Source organism: Stylophora pistillata, chromosome 6, assembly GCF_964205215.1.
Source record: "Stylophora pistillata chromosome 6, jaStyPist1.2, whole genome shotgun sequence".
Classification (NCBI taxonomy): domain Eukaryota; kingdom Metazoa; phylum Cnidaria; class Anthozoa; order Scleractinia; family Pocilloporidae; genus Stylophora; species Stylophora pistillata.
Window position 1 is genome coordinate 10,003,439 of NC_142524.1, and position 24,669 is coordinate 10,028,107.

A 24,669-nucleotide genomic window follows, 5' to 3' on the forward strand; every position below is an offset into this window, starting at 1 on the left:
GACTTCAAAGCAGAGGTGCTACAGTTTCAGGCTAAAACAAACCTGAGCTTATTACTCTAGTTGTTACTGTTTACAGTATGAACTTAAATTTATACAGACGCAAATTTCGAGAAAGACTCAGTGTATCAACAGTGGTTTGACTATACCAGCTGGCATTTAAGTCGTTGATGAGCCATTTGCTATGACAGAGTTGTCAAATTACCGTACTTAAGGGAACGTTCATTTTTTACAAGGTAGGGGGGGACTAGTGGGATTGGAGGGCGGGTCACCCAAAAAAAACCGGCCCTAAAGGGTGGGCCATCTAAAAAAATTAGGCAAAAAAGGGGGGTAACGTAAAAAATTTTAGTAACGTTTTAAGGTTTGGATAAGTTTTACTATTCTTAAAAAGTACATCCCTACAGAAATAAATGCGAAAGTTTTAAAATCTATTAAAGAAGTTCCTATTGCTTTTAACAACGTTTTTGCGGCTGCAGACTACAATTCTAAGGAACTGAATGAACAAAAGTAAGGTTTCTATCTTTATATTTACTTCATTTGCATCTCTTTATCGTTGGATTTTTTAATCTTTTTTTCTCATTTTTCCCTTCATTAAAGGTTCTTAAATACGATACAATACAGTTAAAATAGCAGTTGCTCGACCAGAATAGCCAAAGCTACCTGCAATCTGCAAAGGCATGTAAACTATCTTGAAGAAATAAAGTTACTGTTAGAATTGAACATTGATTCTACCTGCTAATCTTCTTCAAGTTCTTCCTCGTCGCTTGTGCTGCTGTGGGAGTCGCTTTCGTCCTTTTCAGGCAGAGCATAGTCTTCAGGGTACAGGATGCAGTACTCATCTTCTCTAACCTCTGCCTTGAGGTTTTTTATTATTCTGCTTACTACCGCATTGCTGAAGTGGTTTATATAAATGATCTTCCATCGTGTAATCTCTATTCTAAAGTGCGGACGTATGCAGATGATACTAGCTTAACTACTGCACATTCTGATGAGTACGTCTTAGAACAACAAATGAATCATGATCTACATGAAATACAATCATAGCGAATATGCAGCAAATAAACTTAGCCTTAATGTGATAAAGACAAAATATATGATTGTAGCGTGTCAATTTAAGAAAAAACACCTCGAGCACCAGTTTAGTATTTATGTCGATCAAAAACCCCTTACAAGGGATAAGACGTGTAAATATCTTGGCGTTGAAATAGATAAATCTTTAACTTGAAAAAATCATGTAGACACAATTGCTAAGAAAGCCTCTGGAGGGATTGGAGTTCTGCGACGTATAGGGCATATCATACCTTACTATAATTATATTAAATATGTTGTTCAAATCCATTGTGCTACCGTATTTCGATTACTGTAATATATTTTGGGAGAGTTGTGGGGAGGAGATTCGTAATAGACTCCAGACCCTACAAAACAGAGCTGCCAGGGTGGTTACTTCCTCTGGATATGACAGGCGATCAATTGATATTCTGGATGAACTTGTGTGGGACAATCTTGAGGCACGAAGGGAAAAGCAGTTAGCGACAATAAAGTATAAATTAAAAAATCAACTTTTACCCGATTATTTGACTCAAATTTTTATTAGTACAAACGCTATACACCCATTAAACCTGAGGAATTCTATACATAATTTGTTTTTGCCAAGACCGTTTACTGAACCTGGAAAAAACAGTTCCACTATAGAGGGGCGGTTCTCTGGAATAGTTTATCAAATACTGTTAAGGGACAGACAAGCCTGAAGTTATTTCTTTCCGATTTATACCTTCAGAACCATTTTTTTAATTATTCTTAGTTAATGTTATTTATATTTATACGTTAATGCTATTTATATTAGTACTTATATTAGTTTCGCACGGCTCTCTGGAAGAGCATTTGTATGAACGAGACTCCGTGTTTAAATAAAGATGATGATGATGATAATGACTAAACTCGAACGACTCATATTTCCCGACGAAAAAGACTGGGTATGAATTAATTTGATCTGCAAGGAAAAAAACATCGCAATTTCAGGGGATCGTAATAGTTAGCAAATTCCAACTAGTGGTCTGTTATCAACGCTGCGTTCAAATTGGTTACTACTAGGCTATGTGTTAGCTCAGACTACAATACAGGTTGTTATGGCGGAAACTGTGTGCTCTCCTGGGGACCAGATTTAAACGGTAGACAATAGGTAATGTATCACCTTATTACTTAACAGTTTTCAAAGAAAAGCTCTCTTTCTCTTTTTCTCTACAAAGGCCGCGCGGAACATGAGTGACTCCAGCGATAGCGATGTTGCTCCGCTCTGTCCAAAACGGCACGGTTCCAGGGCTTTTTCAAGAACTTTTGTCCATCTTAACAAAAGAACCAAGGCTATGCCCAACAGAAGCGAATTCAACCGCTTGAGAGCAGCAGGGAGAGTGAAGGAAATCGCCTTCACAAAAAACCACACTGCAACCGACATGCAGCAGCTACTTTTGTTCCATTTCCCATCCTTGGTGGATCTGGACCTTTCTCGGTGAGTTTTATTTTGCGCATTCCCAGAAGAAATATATAGTGGGTGGCTATGAAGCACTGCTTAAGCGTTCATCGAATAACGCCTTTCCCACTACACCAAGTATCGACGGCCGGGAAACGTGATTCGAGGAAACGCTTACATGCCACATGGCGATCTTGCCTGCATCGCGGAGGCTTCAACATGTACGGAAATAAGATTGCTTTCTTTTTTTTCCTTGTATCAGCTTACGCTTCATAACGTCTTATGACAAGGGCCATGCGATGAGCGTCGTATTTCGTTATATTCCAAATGGAGTGGAAATAATGGCCAAGTTTACTCAGGGCCCAAAACAGAAGGTTTACATGCATTGGAAAGGTAAACCGCCTCCCAGTTAGCTTAATGGATAGAGCGCTGGACTGTAGTGCGGGAGGTCGAGGGTTCGATCCCAGGCCGGACCAACACTCAAGGTCTTAAAATAATTGAGAAGAATTTGCTACCTTTCTATAACATGAAGAAATGGTTATTTAGATATTTAGACTAGATATTCTAGTCTTCTCGGATAGGGACGAATAAATAGAGGTCCCGTCTCCTGCAGGGTTGGGGCAGGAGACGTTAAGAGGCTGTCCACCTAAGAACGGATAAGGCAAATTTCGGACCTTCACCGATTTCCCTGATTTTTACTGTGAAAGTCGATACTTCTATCCTATGAACAAATATTGCGTTTATTTTGAATCAGTCTGGTTTTTTCATTTTTACGAGATATTTTTCAAGGTGACCTCAAAGGCACCCAGTTTCCCCCCCCCCCGATCTCCATAATTTAGCTACAAAAGTCGATCGCTGCTGAAGCCGTATTTTCAACTCTAAAAAGCTTTCTGTTTTATATGTCTAAGATCAACGCTCTGCCACTACGTTAACGGTCAAATGATTACACTGTATATATTTTTCACTGAGTTGCAAATTTTTCAAAATACTTACCTCGAGCACTGAAATTTGTGATGCGTGAGGTACATGTGGTTGAAAGCTATTTTCTCTTATGTGGGACCTGATCTAGACTCAAATCTATTACAGCCTATAAGCACTTATACCTAGTAAGTAAATTATGGAATAAAACTTTTGGGCACTCTTCATGGCGCGCCGCAGAGAGCTTTGCAAATTTCACAAATATTCGCCATTTTGATCGAAATCAAAGATAACGCGATCCGACCAACAGGTAAATTTGGGATCTGAGAACTTGTTACAAATCATAAAATAAAACTGAAGAGCGGATTTTTATTTTGAAAAAATACATATCATGCGACTTTTTCGCCGTTGAGTTGAAAACATTGGTGTTGTAAGGAAGAAAGACCTGTGTTTATAGTTAATAAATTATGCAAATTAGCATTATTTAAAATTGTGTCCATAAAGATTTTTTTCTACAATGTTCTTAAACACAAAGAGCTGTCTCTTTTAACTGAAGAGCATATTATTCTACACCTCTAAGGCAAGGTATTTTTTGAGTTTATGGCCATTTTCATCTCCCACGAAGCGCTGATTAAGTAGAACAGCAGTGTTTGTTTTGCACGCTTATCGCCAACTAATTCTGTTATCATCAACCACAGAGAAGTGGACATCGAAGATCTTATCAGTAATATTTCCTTAACCTCTCTTTAGTAGCAAGAGATGTTTTTTTTCCGGCAAGACGCAACAGAGCTCGTTTTCCTAAGAGCTTCTTTTATCGGTCAGCGGGCAGGTATTGAAGTGTTACGGTATGACTTTTCAGAGTCACAGTATGGCAAGGATTGTGTGATCGTATCCTGTGCCCAATGAAAACATGCATCCAATGTTTCTGCAACGAAGGACACGACATTCTAACAGCGGGAGACATGAGAAAGGCACTCTCTGAGAGACCAGTGAAAGGTACATCTGCGTACGTATGTGAAGTTGACGAGTCTAAGAGAACCTTAGAAGTGAACAAGATAGATTTTTTTTAGCAAGCTACACAACATCCAGTTTGGGGAAAAAAGTATACGTGCGTGGAGGTCGTACGGAATAGGGCGTGGCAAGGAGATTTCTTACGACCAGCTAGTTTCAAATGACCAAAGGGACACCGCTCTCGTTGTAAGTGAGGAGCTCTTCCCTTTTCACAATGCACGTGTGTATGAATACACAGTTCCTGGAGCAGAGGGCTCAAATGAAGACGATGATTTGGACGATTCAAAGATGGACATATTTGACTGTTCGGAGCCTGGATGCGTGAAGAGTTTCCAAACGTTTTCAGAGCTCGATTTACATTTGAACGTAGGGGAACATTGTGTGAAGGATGAAAGGCTGTCAGAAACAGTATATGATAAACTCCGTAGAGATTGGGCAGAGAGGTTTACTACATCAGTCAGCATCACTGACGAACCACAGTAGGAAACTAGTACCCACCAGGTTGTACGTGACTCAATGCCTCCAGTAAACACTGTCAGTATGGGCTAGCTAGGGCTGGGCCCTACCCAAGCCACGAGCAGGATCCACTAGATTCAGTTGCAAAGTTAAGAATTATTTAACAGCAAATTTTGATCAAGGCGAACAATCAGGGCTAAAATCTGACCCTCAGCAGGTTTCAAATGATGTGCGAAAGGCAAGAGACGAGCAGAATAATAGTTTGTTTGACCGAGACGAGTGGCTTACCAAGAGCCAAGTGTAGGGGTTTTTCTCTCGCCTTACAGCAAACAGAAAAAGGCAACGAACACCCTCAGAAATCGAACAAAATCCGAAGAAACTGTCCCTATAGGAAGAAGAAGCTCAACGACAACGGCTGATGGAACACATCCTTAATGAACTAAAGCCGCAGCACCCTCTGTCCTACGATGCCTTTAATCTGTGTGAGTGCGCAAAGGAGAATACGCTTAGTCTCTTTAATGTAGCAATGCTCAAAGAAATCTTGTCGTTTTTTGAAGTACCATTTAAATCGAGAGACAGGAAAAAAGACCTTATTGAGCAACTGATGTCATTTATACAGGAATTTCAATGCTTTAATTAAACTATATTAGAAGCTTCATAGCCCAGGAAAACAAATGATGGTGCCTGTGGAGCGAGTTTGTTTTAGAACAATAGGCACAGCACCAAAGTAACCTGATAAAAAGTTGTACTCAGCGAATTAACGTACTCACTTCTGAGAAAATTCGCGAAAATCTCTCAAAATTTGTCGTTATTAAGTTTTTGTCGATGTTCTTAACTCACAAAAATTAAAAGAGAAAAAAGAAAGTAAAAAAATACTACCCTGACCGTGGGAGATGTTAATAGCATTTACGCGTAGGTATAGGTTTGTGATTTTCTTAATTTCGAGAAATTAATGATATGTGAATTTTGCAGGAGTTTATTAAAATGCCAGTTTCGATCATTTGTATTATTTTTCAATTTCTCCCGGCAGGATTCTCCTACTCTCGATGACTCAATCATATTGCATATCTTCGGGATTCGCGTTTGGTTCGACGACAAGACAAACCTCTGAAACTAGATGTTGCGTGACCAGGCGTCACTGACTCAGTCACGTTGAAAAAGTAAACATTTAAATTTCACCTCTTCAACAAATACCGTTTTGAAATGATGAATATATGAATACAGTATATTGGAACTGCGGAACGAGAAGAAGTTCATCGCAATTATGGACGAAACTTTTAATTTGCGAAAATAAACCTGAAAATTCATGCTTGAACGTAATTCGAACCCTTGACTTTTGCAACACGGCCGGTTCAGCGCTCTTACCATTAGGCTAACAAACCAACTGTGATGTCATTCTACAAATGATGATGAACAACTTGCTAACCACTTAAAAGGAAAACTTTAGCAAATAGCTGGAAGAAATGGTCAAATCTGGCAAATTGGCCCCAATAATAAACACGAGTGAAATGAACAACTTTTTCAACGACAAATTCCGTTGGCACGTCGTTGATAACTGAAGACAAAGGCTAGCGCTCTTGAACATTAAGTAAGTTTCTCAAGTCCAAAGGGGATACAACAGTAACGTTTCCACTTCTATAGAAACTATTGTTTGCATGGTCAAATATTGCTACGGAAACTATTTTGGACGCGTGTGTCGAAAAACAAGGAACGCATGCAGCTAATTTGCATATGACTACGGAGAAAGATTATTCTGAAACATTTCCTCCATGCCATGTAAAACGGACAAAAAATAATTTTATCGATTTGATACTTCATTAAGGAGTTGGTACTTTATCTTCAAGCAGTTTTAGGCCGTTAGGGCTTAGAAATCGGATTCATGTGCGGATCGCGTTATCTTTGGTTTCGATGAAAATGGCAAATGTTTGTTAAATTCGCAAAGCTCTCTGCCGCGCGCCATGAAGAGTACCCAAAAGTTCTATTCCATAATTTACTTATTAGGTGTAAGTGCTTATAGGCTGTAATAGATTTGACTCGAGATTAGGTCCCACATAAGAGAAAATAGCTTTCAACCACATGTACCTCGCGCATCACAAATTTCAGTGCTCGAGGTAAGTATTTTGAAAAATTTGTAACTCAGTGAAATATATACAGTGTGATTATTTTACCGTTAACGCAATGGCAAAAGGTTGATCTGAGACATATAAAATAGAAAGCTCGTTAGAATTGAAAATACGGCTACAGCAGCGATCGACTTTTGTAGCTAAATTATGGAGGTCCGGGGGGGAAACTGGGTGCCTTTGAGGTCACCTCGAAAAATATCACCTCAAAAGTGAAAAAACCAGACTGGTTCAAAATAAACGCAATATTTGTTCATGGGATAGAAGTCTCGACTTATACAGTAAAAATTAGGGAAATCGGTGAAAGTCCGAAATTTGCCTTATCCGTTCTTAGGCGGACAGCCTCTTAATTTCCCACACACGAGATTACTGTGTGATGGATGTCCTCCCCTGGGGTGGGAAGGGTGGGTTAGGACAGCAGGTCCACATCAGCTATTACAGCTGCCAAATTAATCAACCTGCTAAAACAAATAAATAAATGATAATGATAATGAAAGGATGGACCCGTTATTGATTGTCTAGCCATTAATTGTTAAATACTTGCTCAGGTGATTGTCAGAGGACTTTTGACTGGCGTCTTATTCCGCATAAAATTAAAAATGCGACATAGGTTACACATGCTGATTTGGTGGGGTTGTGATATCAGCATTACATTGCGGACAGATTTCTGGTACGAACCTGGGTTGTCAAAGCTGGTGGATGGTAAGACGGAGCAAGTAAGGTTCCAGAGTTTAACAATGCGATTAAAGTATGAGGCCTGAAAAGTACTGGTTCTACAAATAGGTTTTCGGTTTTGATGGAGTTTTTTTTTCCTTTCTTTTTTTGCAGTTTTGCGGTATTGGATGATTTTTTCAAGGGTTTTGCAGTTTCTAATAAACCCCAAGTGCCCTCCTCTTATAAAAAAAGGAAGACTGTATGAGGAGTAGAGGGGATGAAAAAGATGGATTTGTTTGAGCCGCCTGTGGGTACTCTTTCCAAAATAACATTTTTTAGATAAACGGATTGTTGGACAATAGCAATGTCGAAATAAAGGACGAACTCAAATTCCTTAGTGTGACAATTGACAGTAAATTATCATATACTACTCATATTAAGAATATTTTTAGTAAAATACATGCCAAAGCTGGTGCTCTTGGAAGAATAAGCAACTTTATCGATAGTAAAACTGCTATGAGAATATATAAGGCCTATATACCTCCTCATTTTGATTATTGTTCTCCTCTTTTTGTTGGGCTGTCAAGCACCTTATCTGATAAAATTGAACGTACACATCTTTATAAACTTAGAACATTATTTAAATTTCCCAAATCAATTGAGTATGGTGAGTTATTAAGTCAGCTTAATCTCGAATCTATCAAACACCGTATACACCGTTACCGTAGCCATACATCAGCCTTTCTCTTATCGATCGTGATTGACTTTGTCTATAATTATCCCAATCTGTCCAAATTCACACACTGTTCAATATCTTTGACATGTACAAAATTTAACGTACAATGGTACGATGCAAAAAATATGCAACCAAAATCTCATGGCTGAAAAAGTCATGTAGTTGGATGCTTCATAAAACAGAAAGCAAAGGTCTTTTACAACATAAGAGCTTGTTCAAACGCCTGCTGTTTTGCTTGGAGATTTAATCCATATACATACTGGACTCGAACGTGGTACATTTTTTAAATTTCTCCTGGGACCTCATTTCAGTCTTTGTAAACGCATTTATGCATTTCATTCAGAGCAGTGGTGGACACAAATCTCCCTTTTATACCAAGACTTAATACAAGAGTTACAGATTAATTAAAAACCTTTGTGCAAAATTTTCTAGAAAGTTTACAGTGTTCTGACTTGTGTTCCACTGCAGTTTGTCTTTTTGCTGTTGAATGATTATAAGGGGCTCTCTTTTATGATGAGAAACTATTTGGAGATACATTAGTTGTAAAAATTGATTACAATGAGTCAAGCAGCTTCTGGTGAAGAATGAGATGCCATGGGCATCACCCATCAAGTGGGGGGGAGGGGAGAGGGTATTGGGGCATGTTCACCAGAAAAATCGTGAAAAACGAAGTCGCTGAGAAGTGCATTATTTTAATGTGAGAGAGGATTTCCAATGCTGAGAAGTCTTTGAAGCCAACTTATGCAGGGCACAAGGAGAAATTGTATTTAGAAGCCAGGACAATTTTTTTTATAAGAACTTAACAAAAGCAGCAGTTTGCTCTCTCTAAATGAACAAACTAAATCATTCCATTTATTCATTATGGTATTGTAAATTTGATAGGATAAGGGGTGGAAGAAAACAATAATATTTCATTATTATTCAACTGTGCTTTGTAGAGTACAGGGGATTTATTTCTACATCTCTACTTGTGATAAAATTATTGTGAATGATTGTGTGATTGAGAGTGTTGTAAACTTGGGATAAGCTGCAGGCAGCGTTTTTTGTGAACTTAGATTGGTCAACAGTGGAGTATAATAAATAAGCTTGGCATTCATGGCCCTCTGATGAAATATAAAAAGTAAATTTCTAGACTGTTGATTTCTTGGTCTAGGTAAAGCAATACCAGAGGCTAGATTACTCTTAAACTTTCAATGATAACTTAGGCAATACTTTACTTCTTTACTGCGAGGATCGTGCATCATACGTACTTTACTTCTTTGTGGGCAAAATCACACTTATTGACAAAGCAATGCAATGTAGATGACATAGGGACATTTTTTTCATGACAATTTACTTGGGAACCTTTTTTCGTGTTTTTCTGCTTTTGTGCAAAAGATGTGCAAGTTGTTTGGCTGGGACTCTGCTTGGTTCTTGATCACGCTAAATAACACAAGGCTTGTGATCAACATAGTGATGAGTACAAAATTTAGCATAACAAGACCTGCATTCCTCTAATCACTGTGACTCTTTATTAGGATGAAACATCATTAAGAAAAACAATACAACAAATAAGAAACTAAAATCCTTACTGTCACTGACACAAGTCCATGGCTTGTTGATTCTGTTAACACATTTAATTGTCATCTTGAAAGATTCCAATATGGCATCCATGTTGCTTGGACGCTTTCATGCTTGTAGAGAAATACTGCAGACTGTCCAGTAATGCAGACTTACACACTTTCAACATTGTCGATAGCTAAATAGATAATAAACTGAAACCTAGACTTGGCCTACCTAACTAGCCAGTGACTAGAGTAAAATTGTCTGTCAACTTTAAAGCTATCAAAAGAAGACACATTTATCTCCATTATTTCCTGAAATGTTACTCTTTAGTTGAGTTATGAGTGCAGCACAACAAAACATTGTAAGCACAACTAGGTATTTTGTTTTGAAATGGGTTATAAGCATATAGTTGAAACTGTACTAAGCGGCACCATATCACGTAACGACCCTGTAGTAAAGCAGTCAGTTGTCAAAATCCCAAGTTTCTCTCTCTTTAATTACAGTAACTGTAATTTTCACCGCTGGAATTAAAGTGGTCATGGTCATCCTTGACTAAGTGCCAATGGCCTGTTTGCATTGTTGTCTACCTGGATAGAAGAGTCAATTAAAGTGGAACCTCTAAAATAAGACTAAGAATAGTTTCTCGGGTAAAATTTATTCCACGTTTATCTCCTCGTACAAATTTTAGTACTTTGAGTTCAAATCAGTGTTCTCAACACATTGAAAACTCTCTCTCTTCCAAGAACTGTCAGGATAAATAGTATGCAGGACATAAAACATGTCAATTGTTATGGTTATGACCCAGAGGTCCAACTGATGAATAGCAGTCTGCAGTAATTTTGCTTTCTTGTTTTTTTGTTTTGTTTTGTTTTTTTTTTTGTTTTACCCTACCCCACCATATTTTGATGCTGTTTATTCACAAAGAGTCAGTGCATTTTTGGGCAAGCTTTCGAATAACCTTTAAATTAAGAGATCAATTATGGCAAAAACTGTGTTATATATTGCATTGGACTCATATTCTGTGAAACCTGTATGAAGCCGTCACCCTGCCTTTCCCCATGGGTAACTGCTTGATACAGGTTTGACTGTATGTGTTAATAGCTTTTTCTTCATCAGTCATTGTTACTTGACACTGACATTGTTCTCTTTTCTATTTAGGAAAGAACAACACATCATGAAAATGAAATCCAACAAGCTGTCCAGCAACTGGAGCAAGTTTGAATCCTCATCAGAAAACTTATCAGTGGGAGCATAGCTAGTACAGGGGATTTAGCCACAATTGTGGCTAATGGTATTGCTTAAAGGGCTGCTGTTACAATTACCACATTTTAATCAGTCATAAAATGATAGAAATGCATGATTCATTAGAATTAAAGTACAAACAGGCCAATGTTAGTCAGGAGAAAGATAACGGAGGTAAAAAATCTGCTACCTCCAGTCATTTCTCCAAAGGAAATTCTGGAAAGCAGTGATCTCATTGCACAAGGAAACTTTTCAACTCAGTTGTAAATGTAATTTGGTGTCATTTTTTTTAATTGTACTTTCAAACAAGTTATTTTGGGGATAAATTCCCATTATTATTTATTACTGTATTGAAATTGCAAAGTTACGTACATGTACCAAAATAGACTCAGTGCTGATTTTCCTTGTTTTCAAATTTATGATTGCAAGTACTACAGATTTTTCGATGAAACTCTATCAAAACATTCACTACATTTTTGCCTTCTGTCTTCATACAATTGTTAGGTTGTCGATTCTTGGAAAAAAATTGTGTATAATACACAACCTAGGAAAATAAAATTTTGCCCTCTACAAAACCAAAATAATTTCTGGCACCACTTCCCTTTTTTAAACAAACTGAGAATTTTCGTGGATGGGTTTCAATGAGGTTTTGTGCAGAAATTCAGTGAATATTGGTAGAAGCCCTGCTCAGGACAGAGGTGTTTCTTTTCATGAGATGACTGTTTTTACCCTTTTGCTCTCTTGATCTCATCAGTAACCCTTTAACTCACAGAAGTGATGAACCTGTAACTTCTCCGTATAAAATCCATACATTATCCAGCAAACAGGTAATGACAATACTTGAACTTATCAGGTAGAAGTTGTTATCTTGATCTAACACCAAATTCTCGTTACCAATTTACAAGGAAATGTGTAGTAGCTTGGGAGTTAAAGGGGTAATTCTCCTGACTGTCTTCCATAAAATTCTTATGATGTTAGCTCAGAGAATTTGGCATTGGATCAAATAACATTCCCTTAAATGACATTTTTCTTCATTCTCATGGCTCTTTGGGTTGATATTGTATTGAAATTGCATGAAGAAATTCAGTCTTGTTCACTAATGAGAGTTAGAGGGTCAACTTATGATTGGTCTCAGTGAAAACAGCTTTAATTCAACAATTCTGAACCTGCAGCTTGCTGTGGAAAAGAAACACCTTTCATGTCAACACTCTGCTCTTTTTCTCTCGAGAAAATTGATACTAGTCAATGAAAAATATTTTGGATACTTGGCATCAAGGGGAAATCTCTATGAAAAGAAAAAGAACTTGTCATTCTTTTCCTTGAAAACTCCAAGTATTGTTAAGAAAAAAAAATGGTTCGTAACACTCTTTGATTTTACAAATATCAAATTAAAGGAACGAACTATATTTTTTAGAGTTGATTAATATGTAAATAGGGAAATCAAAATTGTGGCAAGTAAAGTTGTGATGAGGTAAATGGAGGATAATTTATAAACTGTGAGAGATGTTGGTCAAAGGAATGTCTTCATATCTCTTCACAAAAAAGAGGATGCCTTCGAGGTCTAAACCAAAAAACAAATGTGGTAAATTGTGTTATCCCGGTACACTTGTCCGTAAAAGAACACTTACCGGTACATCCCTGATGCATCCATGATTGATCTTTCCCAACAAGCCAATGGCAACTGCATCAACTGACTTCATCACCTTGGTCTGGATAGAGAAGGTGGTCAGTTATCAGTTCTATGTTCTGCTAATCAAGGAACTTAATCTGACTGGCACTAAATGTAAACTGAAACTGCCTAAGAAGGGAAGGACAAGATGTGTGCTGTTTTTTAGAGCATCATGGCTGTGATAACTGATCTGTTGAAAGCTACTACATGTAGGGTGTGGCTACTAGGACATTTGGTGGTGAATGTGCTTTTTACAGTTACTGAAGTTGGTTATCACACAAAGCCCTACAGCTACATTTGATTTTGATCATTCATCACACTGGATATGTCATTATCCATAACTCAGATTTATTTAAAAATAACTTGTACCTAGGCAATTTTCTAGTGATGGGTTTCTCTTATTTTTTCCAGTTTTGGTTGATATTGTGATAGTGCAATTCCAAGTTTGTTGTCTGGTAATGCAAACCAGGATTACTGAGTTGACAAAGTTATGTTTATCATGTGATGAGCTGAATCCATATCTGGATTTGCAAAAATTCAAATTAAATATAATTTTAATTATTTGGATAATCCCTTTGCCAATCAAAGTTTTCTCTCGTTTTCCAGTTTAGTTAATAAAAAAAGTCCACCTTCTAAATCGAAATTGAAAATGTTACATCTTTACCAAGTTTGGATTTTAGAGTAAACCCAAAATAGAAAAAGTAAAACCCAGTTTTAAACCAACTTGGATATTAGAAAACTGAGAATGACAAACAACAAAGTAACGATAAACCAAATGTTTAGGGTGATTTTAGAGCGTTTAAAGCTTTGAGTCAGCAGAAAGTCCAAAAAATCTTTAAGAGCTCAATGTAGGATAAAGACAACTGCCCATAGCACAAAAAAAGGTGAGTAACAAATCATGATGTTTCAGCTAAGCATCTGATTGGTTGAAAGGTGTTTGTGAATTTTCTTAGTCAATGACTAGCACACTGTGACAATGAAGTAACACTGATCTTATCCTCGATTATCTGTGGACAAACACTTGATGGTTACTCACCAGTGACATGGTTGGTCCAGAAACAGGGTAGATTATAAATAGCCAAAGTTTATCCTGAGAAGTTTCGGCTGAATATAGAGTGGAAAAATTCAATAATACGAGGACTCGAGTTATGGAAAAAGTAAAATTTCACTGTATCCTACAAACTTTCATTATCACCTCCCTACCATACAATTCCACATGTAAAAATTCTATAACTAACCCTCAGGATCCTGAATGATTTCCAGGATTAATTTGTCCTGAAATAGTAGATACTAACTTTTCAAAGGGCAGTAGATACAATCAGAAAAATTGAGTATTTTCAAACAATTTAATAAGTGAGAAATGTGGCAAAAGTTGTGTGCATGTCTATAATTCTCTACTTCTCAAGTAATTCTGGAAGTGAACTGTAAAATGTGACAAGAACATAATTATGCAGTAGTGTCATCTTAATTCTTTGAAGAAATGATACAGTGGGGTAAGCCTTCTCATGTGAGTTCCTTTTAACATCGAAGATTTACACTCGCAAAGAGAAATACTTATAGATAGAACTTGCAACTTGTTGAAATTAGAGAGAAATGACTTTACCTAAGAGCAGAGGTAAGTTTAGCTGTACTATCAGCCATAAATTTACCAATTGCCTCCTCATTTCCCTCATCAATTCCCTAAGAAAGCAAGAGAAATGAAACATATTACAATTCACAAACATCTGATTGTCATAGTCCAATAAGCGATCAGTTATTCAGAACTTGTAATCAACACCAATTCAACACTGAGAAGGACACCAATGAATTTCTTCCCTGCTTACATGTGTGAGACACAGTGGCCTAACAGTTAGTAGTAGCTTCAAGTTAGCAAGGGAAGTCTGATCTTTCAAGTGATTGCTTCTTTCGTGTAACATGATTCAGGATTTTTGGGTGACATGACTGAAAGTTTCAGGTGACATGACTCTGGTTTTGAGCGACATGACTTAGGGTGAGATGACTTTCAGGTGTCTTGACCACTTATAAGTTAGTGCACTAGACTCCCAGCTGAAGTGTTAAGAGCTGGATTGGTCCTTGTGTTTACACCCACAGTGCCCAGGGGTATAAATGGGCATCAGCAAATTTTCAAGGAAGCCTGACAAAATGTCGCGGCGGGCGGAAGAGGGGCAGAAGGGGGGGTTGGATAACTTGTGGTGGGTTACCTTCCCACAATGAGCTCCTGACAGATGAGCCATTTGGCTCTGTTGCTGACTTCACCTGACATTATATTTCAAGTACAGTCTCATAGAAGCACAAATTATCTTTTGATATACAAACTCTATGTCCTACCATGACATTTTTTTTTGACTTCCTCTTCAGAAGCTCTGTATTCATCAAGTTCTTTCTAAATTGATGCTGCCATTGTTGGGAAAGGACTACAAAAACACACCCAAATAGAAGAACATAAATCAGCATAAATTGCAGGTTATGGCATTGAATCTTTGAAATTTACTTGAACAAGGGCTCACAATTTGAAAAGAAAAAAATTACTACATGATTTAAAACATGGCCTGCTTGCTGAAAAAAAAACTTAGTGATTAGCTGCTTTAATTTCAGTTATGGATGATAGTGCTTGAAATTCTTTGGTGCTCATTTCACAACTAAAATATTCACCTGATTCAACAAAAGCACCTGAAAGTAGTAAAGGGGAAATAAGAAAGATGTTTTAAAACCCTCTAACCCACATTATCTGATTGGTAATTCTCCCTTTAGCTGCTGGACATTTCCTTGGAAATTTGTTACAAGAATTTGGTGTTAGATTAAGATAACAACTTCAACCTGATAACTTTAAGTATTCTCATTACCTTTTTCCTTAATAATGTATGAGTATAATTATGGATAATAAAGGGAGAAGTTAGATATTAATCATGTATGGAAGTTAGAAGGTTCAAAAAATGATACATAGATGGCACATATCTGACTCACCTTCCTTTAAGCAAACCCCAGAACTTATCTGTGGCACTGAGGTCATATGATTTAACTTTCATTTGTTTGGGATGTCTGTGGCGAGGATCTACAGGTTTTGCGGTGTTTGACATTGCTGACTCTTTGACAACAACTCTGTTCAGATGTAAATCCTGGAGAAATTATAAAATAAACAAGCTACTGATGACATCATAGCTCACCAATTATTTATTATTACAAATGATGGCATTAAAACTTTGCACCCAAACGTCAGTATTTATTTATTTATTTAATCACTTCCACCAGAGTGTGGTGAGGGTCACACAACAGAGCGAGGGTCCAACTTAAGTGCACCCAATATCCCACCCATCCCACCCCAGGGGAGGACATCCACCATGCAGTAATCTCCTTTGTAAGAAATTAATGTCTCCTAACCCAACCCTGCAGGAGACAGGACCTCCATTTATTCATCCCTATCTGAGAAGACTACATTATCTAACCATTTCTTGATGTTATAGAAAGGTAGCAAATTATTCTCAATTATTTTAAGACCCTGAGTGTTGGTCCTGCTGGGGTTCGAACCCTCTACCTCCCGCACAACAGTCCAGCCCTCTATCCATTGAGCTACTGTTCTCTACACATTTCCTAAGGTCCTGACGAGGAGAATTTGTTTAATAATAAAGAGCTTCTTTAGTTGGTGATCACTTCCTGATGGGGCTTGAACCCTCTACCTCCCACACAACAGACCAGCCCTCTATCCATTGAGCTACTGTTCTCTACACATTTCCTAAGGTGCTGACAAGGAGAATTGAATTTGTTTAATAATAAAGAGTTTCTTTAGTTGGTAATCACTTCCATTATTACTGTTACTGTTACTGTTAAAGTAATGTGTGATTCAGGGGTGATATTGTAAGGAGAAATTCGCTTCTAGTCAATCTTGAGTGTAAAGGAGAGTTCAGAGCTGAATAATACTGTAACCACCTCCTGGTTAGCTCAATTGGTAGAGCGCTGGACTGTTGAGTGGAAGGTCGAGGGTTCAAGCCCCGACTGCACCAACACTCATGGTTTTAAAATAACTGAGGAGAATTTGCAACCTTTCTATAATATCAAGAAATGAATAGATATTCTTGTCTTCTCCAGGGTGTCAAGCACTTTAGGGGTCCAAAAATATAGGAATATAGGACTCAACAACCTGAAAATATAGGACAAAACCCACCAAAACTGCAAAAATATAGGACTAATCTGACAGTCACTTTTAGGCCCAACGTAAGGTTCTTTAGTTTTAAGACAATTTAATATCATTATTTATATGTTGCCAATTGAAAGTCAATAAAAGAAAGACACTTTAGGTTTCAAAAATCTCTTTATTTTTTTTTCTGGAATCATTACCTGATCTTACTAACAATACGTTCTTCGGCTTGTGAGATCAATAAGAAGGGCAATCTGACATCCCTTTCAGTTCAACAATATAAACAATATAAACTGGTTCGAGTTCAAAACTCAGTACTGACACTTTTGTGAATGCAAGTAACAAGCAAGGAAATTTATATGCTACAAGGCCAAATAACTCAACACAAGTCACAGTTCTGGATGAACTTTCAGATAAGCTGAAGCATTCGGAAATTCTTCTATAAACAAGGCCTTCACCGCTGCTTTTAGGTCGCTGTGGTTGTCTTAACATTGGATTTCTTTTTTCTCTTCTTCTTTGATGCTTGCTTTGGTACCGAGGCACACACCCTGGCCTTCTTCATAGGAACTTCTCCTAAGCTTTTTTCAATAAGCTTCCGCTTTTGACACTCGACATTTCTCTGCTTCTCTCTTATCTCAGATATCTCTGCATTAAGCTTCTGTGCTAACCCTGAAGCAGTTTCTATCATGACTTCCGCTGCATTTATGCCAGCTCTATCGCTGCTTTTGACTGAACTCTTCAGCTTGCTGTTTCCGTCGATAAGGAGTTGGCCAACTCCTTCCAGCTTTTCTCTTAGCTCCTTCTCTCTTTCGTTAAGGGCTGTTTCCTTTTCAAGGAGTGATGCATTCTTGGCCTTCAAAGCATCCATTTCTTTCTGTCGCCTAGCAATTTCTGCCTCTTCTTTCTCTTTTTCCTTCCTTCTCCTTTCATTCTCTTCTTTCTCTTTTTCACATTTCTTTGGAACACCACAACCTGAGTTTATGGCCATTTCCATCTATTTCATCTAGCCAGCGGTCATTAAACTTTGTCTGATGTTTGGGCATGTCTGCCAATGTAGTCTCACTCTAATTAATGACCAAAAAAAAGATTATCTGTTGTTGAACAATTCTAAACAAAGGTAGAAGTTGTTTAAAAAAGCTGCAGGGTTTCCATTCAAGTAGAACTTGCGAATAATTATTTACTGGTTAATACAGCATTAAGTTATTTGCATCCTTTGATCATTTTCCAGGGGGCCATGCAAATCTGAAATGTGACATGTAGTGTACCACCAAAATAACCTTATACTTCCTCAGTTAAAGAGTGGCTGAACGCACAGACCAAATATTGACTGTTTTTAAAAATACAACTTGAACCACAAAACAGCAGAAACACTACAAAATTTTAACTATCTCTAAAATAGCATTAAATGTTAGTACATGTAATCGTATTGAAAATCAGCAAACTCACGGATTTATTTACTTTAATTTATATTTATAACTTTTTTCATTTCACATTAAAGCATCTAAGTAAGTTATTCTACAAGATAAAAGGCATTTTTGGACGAAAGGATAATAATCATATCAGAAACAAAAGTGGTTCGTTCCGTATCTGATGTTACATCATAAAAGAAACATTGAAGCAACAAGTGTATTTGGTTTTCTCATTCAAAATAGATACAAGAACAAAGGGTCATCAATCTCAAGTGAGGTGACATAATAATAAACAGCTATTGTTAGAATACAAAGAGGATGGAAATGGATGTAAAATATAAACTCACCTCTCAACACCAACATGGCAGCCAGGAAGACCCCCCACAGTCAACCCACAATGCATTGCAAGAGTGCAAATTGGGCAATTTGCTTTCTAAGCTGTTTCTAACAGATATTTGTGACAAAAAATCTCCTGGATTGTGGATTTTAAACGCCAATACAACTTTTACATTTCTTGAATATTCTTTTTTTTTTACAAGAAGGCTTAAAATATAGGAAAATATAGGATTTACCTCAATTTATAGGAGTTTATAGGACAAGTCTGAAAAAATAGGACTTTATAGGATTTTATAGGAATATATAGGACGCTTGACACCCTGCTTCTCAGATAAGGACAAAGAAACCATAGGACCCATCTCCCGCAAGGTTAGGGGCAGGAAAAGTTAATTTCCCACGCACGACATTGCTGTGTGATGGATGTCCTCCCCTAGGGTGGGATGAGTGGGTGTTCTGAGGGCTTCTAGCTATTTAGTGCTATCCTCTACAAATAAAGCTTTCTCCCTCACTTACGAGGACATCATGCACAAGAGCTTGGTATGTCCAGGTGTGATGTAAAGGGGTACAAAGATCCATGTTACGATCCAAAATTACTAGCACTGGTCGCTGAAAACTGATGTTGCAAAGATATGTTGGTCTTGACCACCACAGATTGTCCTCATAAAAAAAAAACTGCTTTGTGAGTGCAGCTTACAAAATCAAGTCAATGCAACTCATTTAATCAATCCCATAGTGATCCTTGTAAAATTCAAACCAGACTGAGTTCACGTGAAGTGTTGCAAGGCCTATGGCCACAGGTGTCCCAACTTTTAAAAACATACCATTGATGCTGTGTACATCTCCACAAACCTGAACTGGCCAGATGGAATATCTGTTGTAAACAGACTGTTTCTAGAATCTCTCAGGTTTTCTCTCAACTTTTTATCCAGTCCCTATAAAAGAGTCATAACATTGTAAAATAAGTCCCACAAGTGACTAAAGCCTTTATTTTACTTTTAAAACAACAAAGGACGCAGTTTTGTCAAACAAAAGCTAAACTTTGGTTAAATAATCAGGCCCTTCAGATTTAAAAGCAGTACAGTTGGCACCTGCCGTGAACTTTCCAAACTGAATGAAAAACTGGATGAGAACAGTATTAATTTGCAAGGCCAAATGAGAATGATTAACAAGACCACTACTCAAAATCCCAGTGCACCTCCTTGAAAACAGGGGAACAACAAAAGGCCCTAATTCAAGGGGGGGGCAAAGTGGGGATGCTTGTTTGAAATTATGGCCAGTTGGAGGAGTACCTTTTTCGGAGGGGAGTGAAAATTCAAGGATTTCCAAAACTATTTGTTTTGTTTGAGAAGGCAAATGAAAAGAAAAATGATATCAAGCTACTGATTACCTCTGCTACCATTTAAGCAGCATTGCCCTTTGCACATCTAATTATTGGGACAGTCCCTGAAGAAATAAAGAAACTAAATGTATATTGTCCTTTCCTGGATAAAGACAACTGCAGAAACTTTAATTTACGCCTTTCCCACAGAAAAGTGTAATAAGCATATTCCATAACATTTCAATTTGAAACTCAATAGAGATCATGGAAGGTTTGAAGTATGAACACTTTCTTCTCTTTATGAACGTGAACTTACCTAAAGACACCAATACACTAAAGAGACTGTCCACTAAAACATCTCTTAGCATTTCAATGTCTGAATCTTTCGCATCTAGTCTGTCAAGTGCTGGAAAATAAAGATATCAGTATAAATGTTCTCCATACTCTTCTCCAAAAATTTCTAAGGTGCTGAGAAAGAGAATTTGTGAAACAATCAAAAGATTCTCCAGTTGATGATCATTTCAATTGTTTTTTTTACCTTAATGTAAGAGAAATCAGGTGCTGGTCACTCTTAGATATCAAAGGGAAAACAAAAATCCTGATAATTATGTGTACCTTTCCACCACCTTTCTATAAACAGGTTGTAAATTCTTAGACACCACTTCTGGCAGACTTTCAACTAGAATGTTCTTACCATAGTATGATATTGAATCTCTGTCTTGATTTCTCACTGTAAACATTTCATCTTCCAAAGAAATAAAATTTAAGTACTGATCAAACATCTATCAAAGAAAAAAAAAACCAAAATGTAAACAAGATTTCAGAATTTATCAGTAATCTGATATCTGTACTTATTCTCTCCATTAAGAAGTAATAGACAAATACTAATCTAATTGAGGTTTGTTCCCTTTCAAACTCACAAAAATCATTAACTTTTGAAAACCGTTTGCAGGTCTCCTATTTTCTATGACCTAAAACTTTGGCTTAAGATTACACTATCCTAGTCATTTTTAATCACTCTTTCTGTTTCTCCCTGACGGACACTGCTCAAGAGCCCTGAAACATGTAATTCAGGGCAGGTTTCCCAAACCTCTGCCAACTTTTAAGCTTGTGTATGTCTGACTAAAAAAGTGACAAAACTGAGCATTTCTAGAACCTAGGAAACAATTTCTACAAATTGCAAATTGCAGCTCCATGTACCTTAGTGATTTGAGTGACACTATTTGACTGTAGAGCTGCTGTGGCAAGATCTTCTAAACGATGTCTTGATATCGCAGAAATGAAATTCAAGTAATATGACTTATAAAGTTGGTTTCTGCAATCCTAAAAAAAATTAACAGAATTAACAGAATGACCTTTGATGGATACTAACACCACAGTAATCAGGAGTAAGAATAAATAACCACTTTCACATAGATTATATTGGAGAATTGTGTGGAAAAAAGCTTTAAGAAACTCCTTTTTAGCACGAGGCACAGGGGCTTCATGGTTAGTACGCTCAACTCCACATCAAGTGATCTTGGTTCAAGCCCTGGCCAGGGACATTGCATTGTGTTCTTTGGCGAGACACTTTACCCTCACAGTGCCTCTCTTCACTCAGGTGTTTAAATGGGTACTGGCGAATTCAATGCTGGGGGATAACCATGTGATGGACTAGCATCCCATCCAGGGTGGGAGTAGAAATCTCCTAGTCACTTCCTGCTAAGGAAACAAGAGTTTAGGGCCGGCCTGATGGGCCACTTGGTTTGTGAACAGAATTTACTTTTGATTACAATGAATATATGAAGTTCATATATTTTGAAGTGCGGTATTACATACGTATGATGCACAATCCTCGCAGTAGAGAGCGCAGTAGTAATAGCGCTCTCTACTGCGAGGATCGTGCATCATACGTATCTAATACCGCAGTTCAAACTATATGAACTTCATATATTCATTGTATCTGATTTATCATCACGGGTTTATTCCGAATCAACTTAACGGCCTGCTCCCAGTTGGCTTGTTAGCTCTACAGGCCTGATTTTTTTCAGGTCTGATTTTCGCTATTGCATAAATAGCGCTCTCTACCATGAGGATCGTGCATCATATGTAGAATTTACTTTAATTACCTTCTCAATTTCCTCATATTTACTTATGAAAGTCAAGGAGAATCTACAATTGCCTTAAAAATCACCTACAGCTTTATTCTTTATTCACCTTTAGTCATGAAAGAAAAATGAAAAACTGTAGAAAGACATCCTATATTCAAATACTAAAAATGTTTCAAACCTGGCATATTCTCTTCACATTTTCCTCACAAGGGAAAACAAAATAAATAGCAGGAACTTCTGGGATAGCATCTCTGTCAGAATGTAGAAGACTATAAATAGAAATAAAGAACTTGCAACATCAAAATGAGCAGGGTAGTGTTACATAAAGTTGGTCAGAACTTAACCCTTTAACTCCCAGAAGTGATTACCATAAAACCCCTCCCTACAATATCTGCTCATTATCCAGCAACGAGGAAATGAGATTACTCAAACTTATCATTCAATCTGACGAAGGGCTAATGCTCGAAATGTCAGCTTTTTAACTCATTACGGTGGCCAATTTACAGTTTAGGCATCTTCAAGACATTTTGATACTAATGTGTAAGGTCCAAAACTCCTTGCCTTGGTAGCTAAATCTCTTGACACATTAATAAAGTATTCACTTCACTTCAAAAAGTTAAGAGAAAGACTTAATATTTTATTAAGCAGACAATTCTTTTTGAAAAGTAGAGGCAATGGGTTTTAAGTTTTACATTCAGTCTCCACTCAATTCTCAACCACAATTATGGGGGGGAAAGTAAGTCAAGATATTCAAAGAAAAAAAAGTCTTCAAGCCTTCAAGAAAGCCATCAGGAGAATTAATATTACAAACCTTTTAGATGGGTCATGCAAATGCAATGCCTGTATTACATAATACCTTCTTATTAACTACATTTTATATGCATGTGATTGATACATTTTGCTGTGTATGATTGTCTGTTTATCTCCTTCGATATTATATTTTATTGTATATATTTACATGAATATCATTTAAAAATCTTGTAGATAGGAGTGTCCCCAATTAGCTTGGTAGCTAAATCTCTTGACACATTAATAAAGTATTCACTTCACTTCAAAAAGTTAAGAGAAAGACTTAATATTTTATTAAGCAGACAATTCTTTTTGAAAAGTAGAGGCAATGGGTTTTAAGTTTTACATTCAGTCTCCACTCAATTCTCAACCACATCTTGAAAAAAAAAAAACAAAAAAACAAAAAAAACTGAAGGAATTTGGTAACCTCCCCTTACAACAAAATGCCAGGGTCATCAGCTCTTGCCCTCAAAAGTAGCCTCGAACAGCAATGGCTTCAACTATTGTGTATAATAATTAATGAAGTATATTTAAAGCAAAAATTTTATCTTGCAAATTGTCCCTGAACAGCATCTTAGTCTACAAGGTAAATAACTAAAATGATTGGATTTCAACTCACAGATGCAATGTTATGCCCATTTCACGTATCTCTTTTACATTTAAAAGAGGAGATATGATGTCCTGACCATATCCGTTATATACAAGGACCTGCATAAAAAAAATAAATAAAAAAAGTGTATAATAATAATAATAATAATAATAATAGTAATTATTCATGTCTGCCTGCATCTCCGAGTGAGATACAAAATAACTAAGTGATTACCTTTGCCAAAGAAACATGTTTGCTTTTCTTACCTTACATGGGACGGTTTCCAATAGACCCCCTCTCTCCCAGGCTCCCTCTTTTCTCTCCATTCTTCCCTCCCCGTCCTTACCTCTCCTCTCTAAGACAACAAGACTTTGTTCCTTTCTTATCATTTTTTTAAGGGCTAGGAACTGCTTCAGAACAAAATTATCAGAAAGAGAGTTTCTATACCTATCCATTTTGAATATTGCCCCTCCCCTCTATGGGGCCTCCGTCTCCAAGAAGCCCCTTTATCTCTCTCCTTTTTCCTCCTCTCTCCTTACTCCTCCCCCCGCTCATTCCCACCTGAGAAGAAAGGAAACTTTCTAATTTTAAGTTACTGTCATTCTTTGGGCTAGATAATACTTCAGTACAAAATTGGATGAAAATGATTCTGAGCATCCCCTCCCACTCTAGAGAGCCCCTTTCTCATACGCCTCCCTCTCTAAGCCCCCGACGGGAAGCCAAGGGAAACGATAACTTCCTCGCAAGCTTATTGGAGCCCCCACGGTGGTAGGGTCATTTATTGCGTTTAATTGATACCTTCCAGAAGGGTTCGACAGCAGTTGTATTCGTTATCGGCTGATTTAAGTTAAGAATTCGCTCCAAGGATTCTGAAATTAAACGCACAAATATGTGGGCATTGCTTTTTCATAAAGAAAAACTTGACAGTAAAGAGGAAGGAATGTCTTCCTGTTACCAGGACAGAAAGAGGGTCGTTTATAGAAGATTTCTTCTCAACGGAAAAACTGACATTTTTCAATTTAAACGTCAAAAGTGAGATTATAGATATGGCAGCTAGTTACAAATATGTTCAGCTTAATGATCTGTCAACGACAAAAAGAACCAAATGAGACTCGGTATTACCTATCTGTCTCGCTTGTAAGCCGGCCGCCATTTTGGATTTTCTTTAATTTAACGCATGCTCAGCGTGAA

General features: G+C 37.3%; 1 protein-coding gene, 1 long non-coding RNA gene and 2 pseudogenes across 4 annotated transcripts in view; 3 read left to right on the forward strand and 1 right to left on the reverse strand.

The window, feature by feature from the left end:
- LOC111347071 (uncharacterized) overlaps positions 1-24,669 on the forward strand; it is a 99,688-nt gene that overhangs the window by 67,582 nt on the left and 7,437 nt on the right. The gene's annotated exons all lie outside the window — the stretch shown is intronic.
- Positions 2,164-3,748, forward strand: LOC148728174 (uncharacterized). The gene is made up of 2 exons (XM_088725891.1): positions 2,164-2,503; positions 2,727-3,748. The coding sequence occupies exons 1-2, from the start codon at positions 2,256-2,258 to the stop codon at positions 2,875-2,877; spliced, it is 399 nt and encodes a 132-aa protein (XP_088582017.1). The 5' UTR covers positions 2,164-2,255; the 3' UTR covers positions 2,878-3,748.
- On the forward strand, positions 4,037-5,941 carry LOC148728175 (uncharacterized; annotated as a pseudogene).
- On the reverse strand, positions 11,408-24,663 carry LOC148728176 (sec1 family domain-containing protein 1-like; annotated as a pseudogene). The gene is made up of 15 exons (XR_015988998.1): positions 24,601-24,663; positions 24,277-24,347; positions 23,509-23,597; positions 22,279-22,369; positions 21,211-21,333; positions 20,705-20,792; positions 20,327-20,416; positions 20,080-20,135; positions 19,542-19,624; positions 19,206-19,305; positions 15,780-15,931; positions 15,144-15,229; positions 14,419-14,495; positions 13,852-13,919; positions 11,408-12,855 (listed from the first exon to the last, which is right to left on the reverse strand). The product of XR_015988998.1 is annotated as a sec1 family domain-containing protein 1-like (transcript).

Bases quoted from the DNA above. Each gene is read 5' to 3' on its own strand.
- LOC148728174 (XM_088725891.1), top strand. From the start codon at position 2,256: ATGAGTGACTCCAGCGATAGCGATGTTGCTCCGCTCTGTCCAAAACGG. The intron at 2,504-2,726 runs GTGAGTTTTATT...TCCTTGTATCAG, and splicing joins GTGGATCTGGACCTTTCTCG to CTTACGCTTCATAACGTCTT.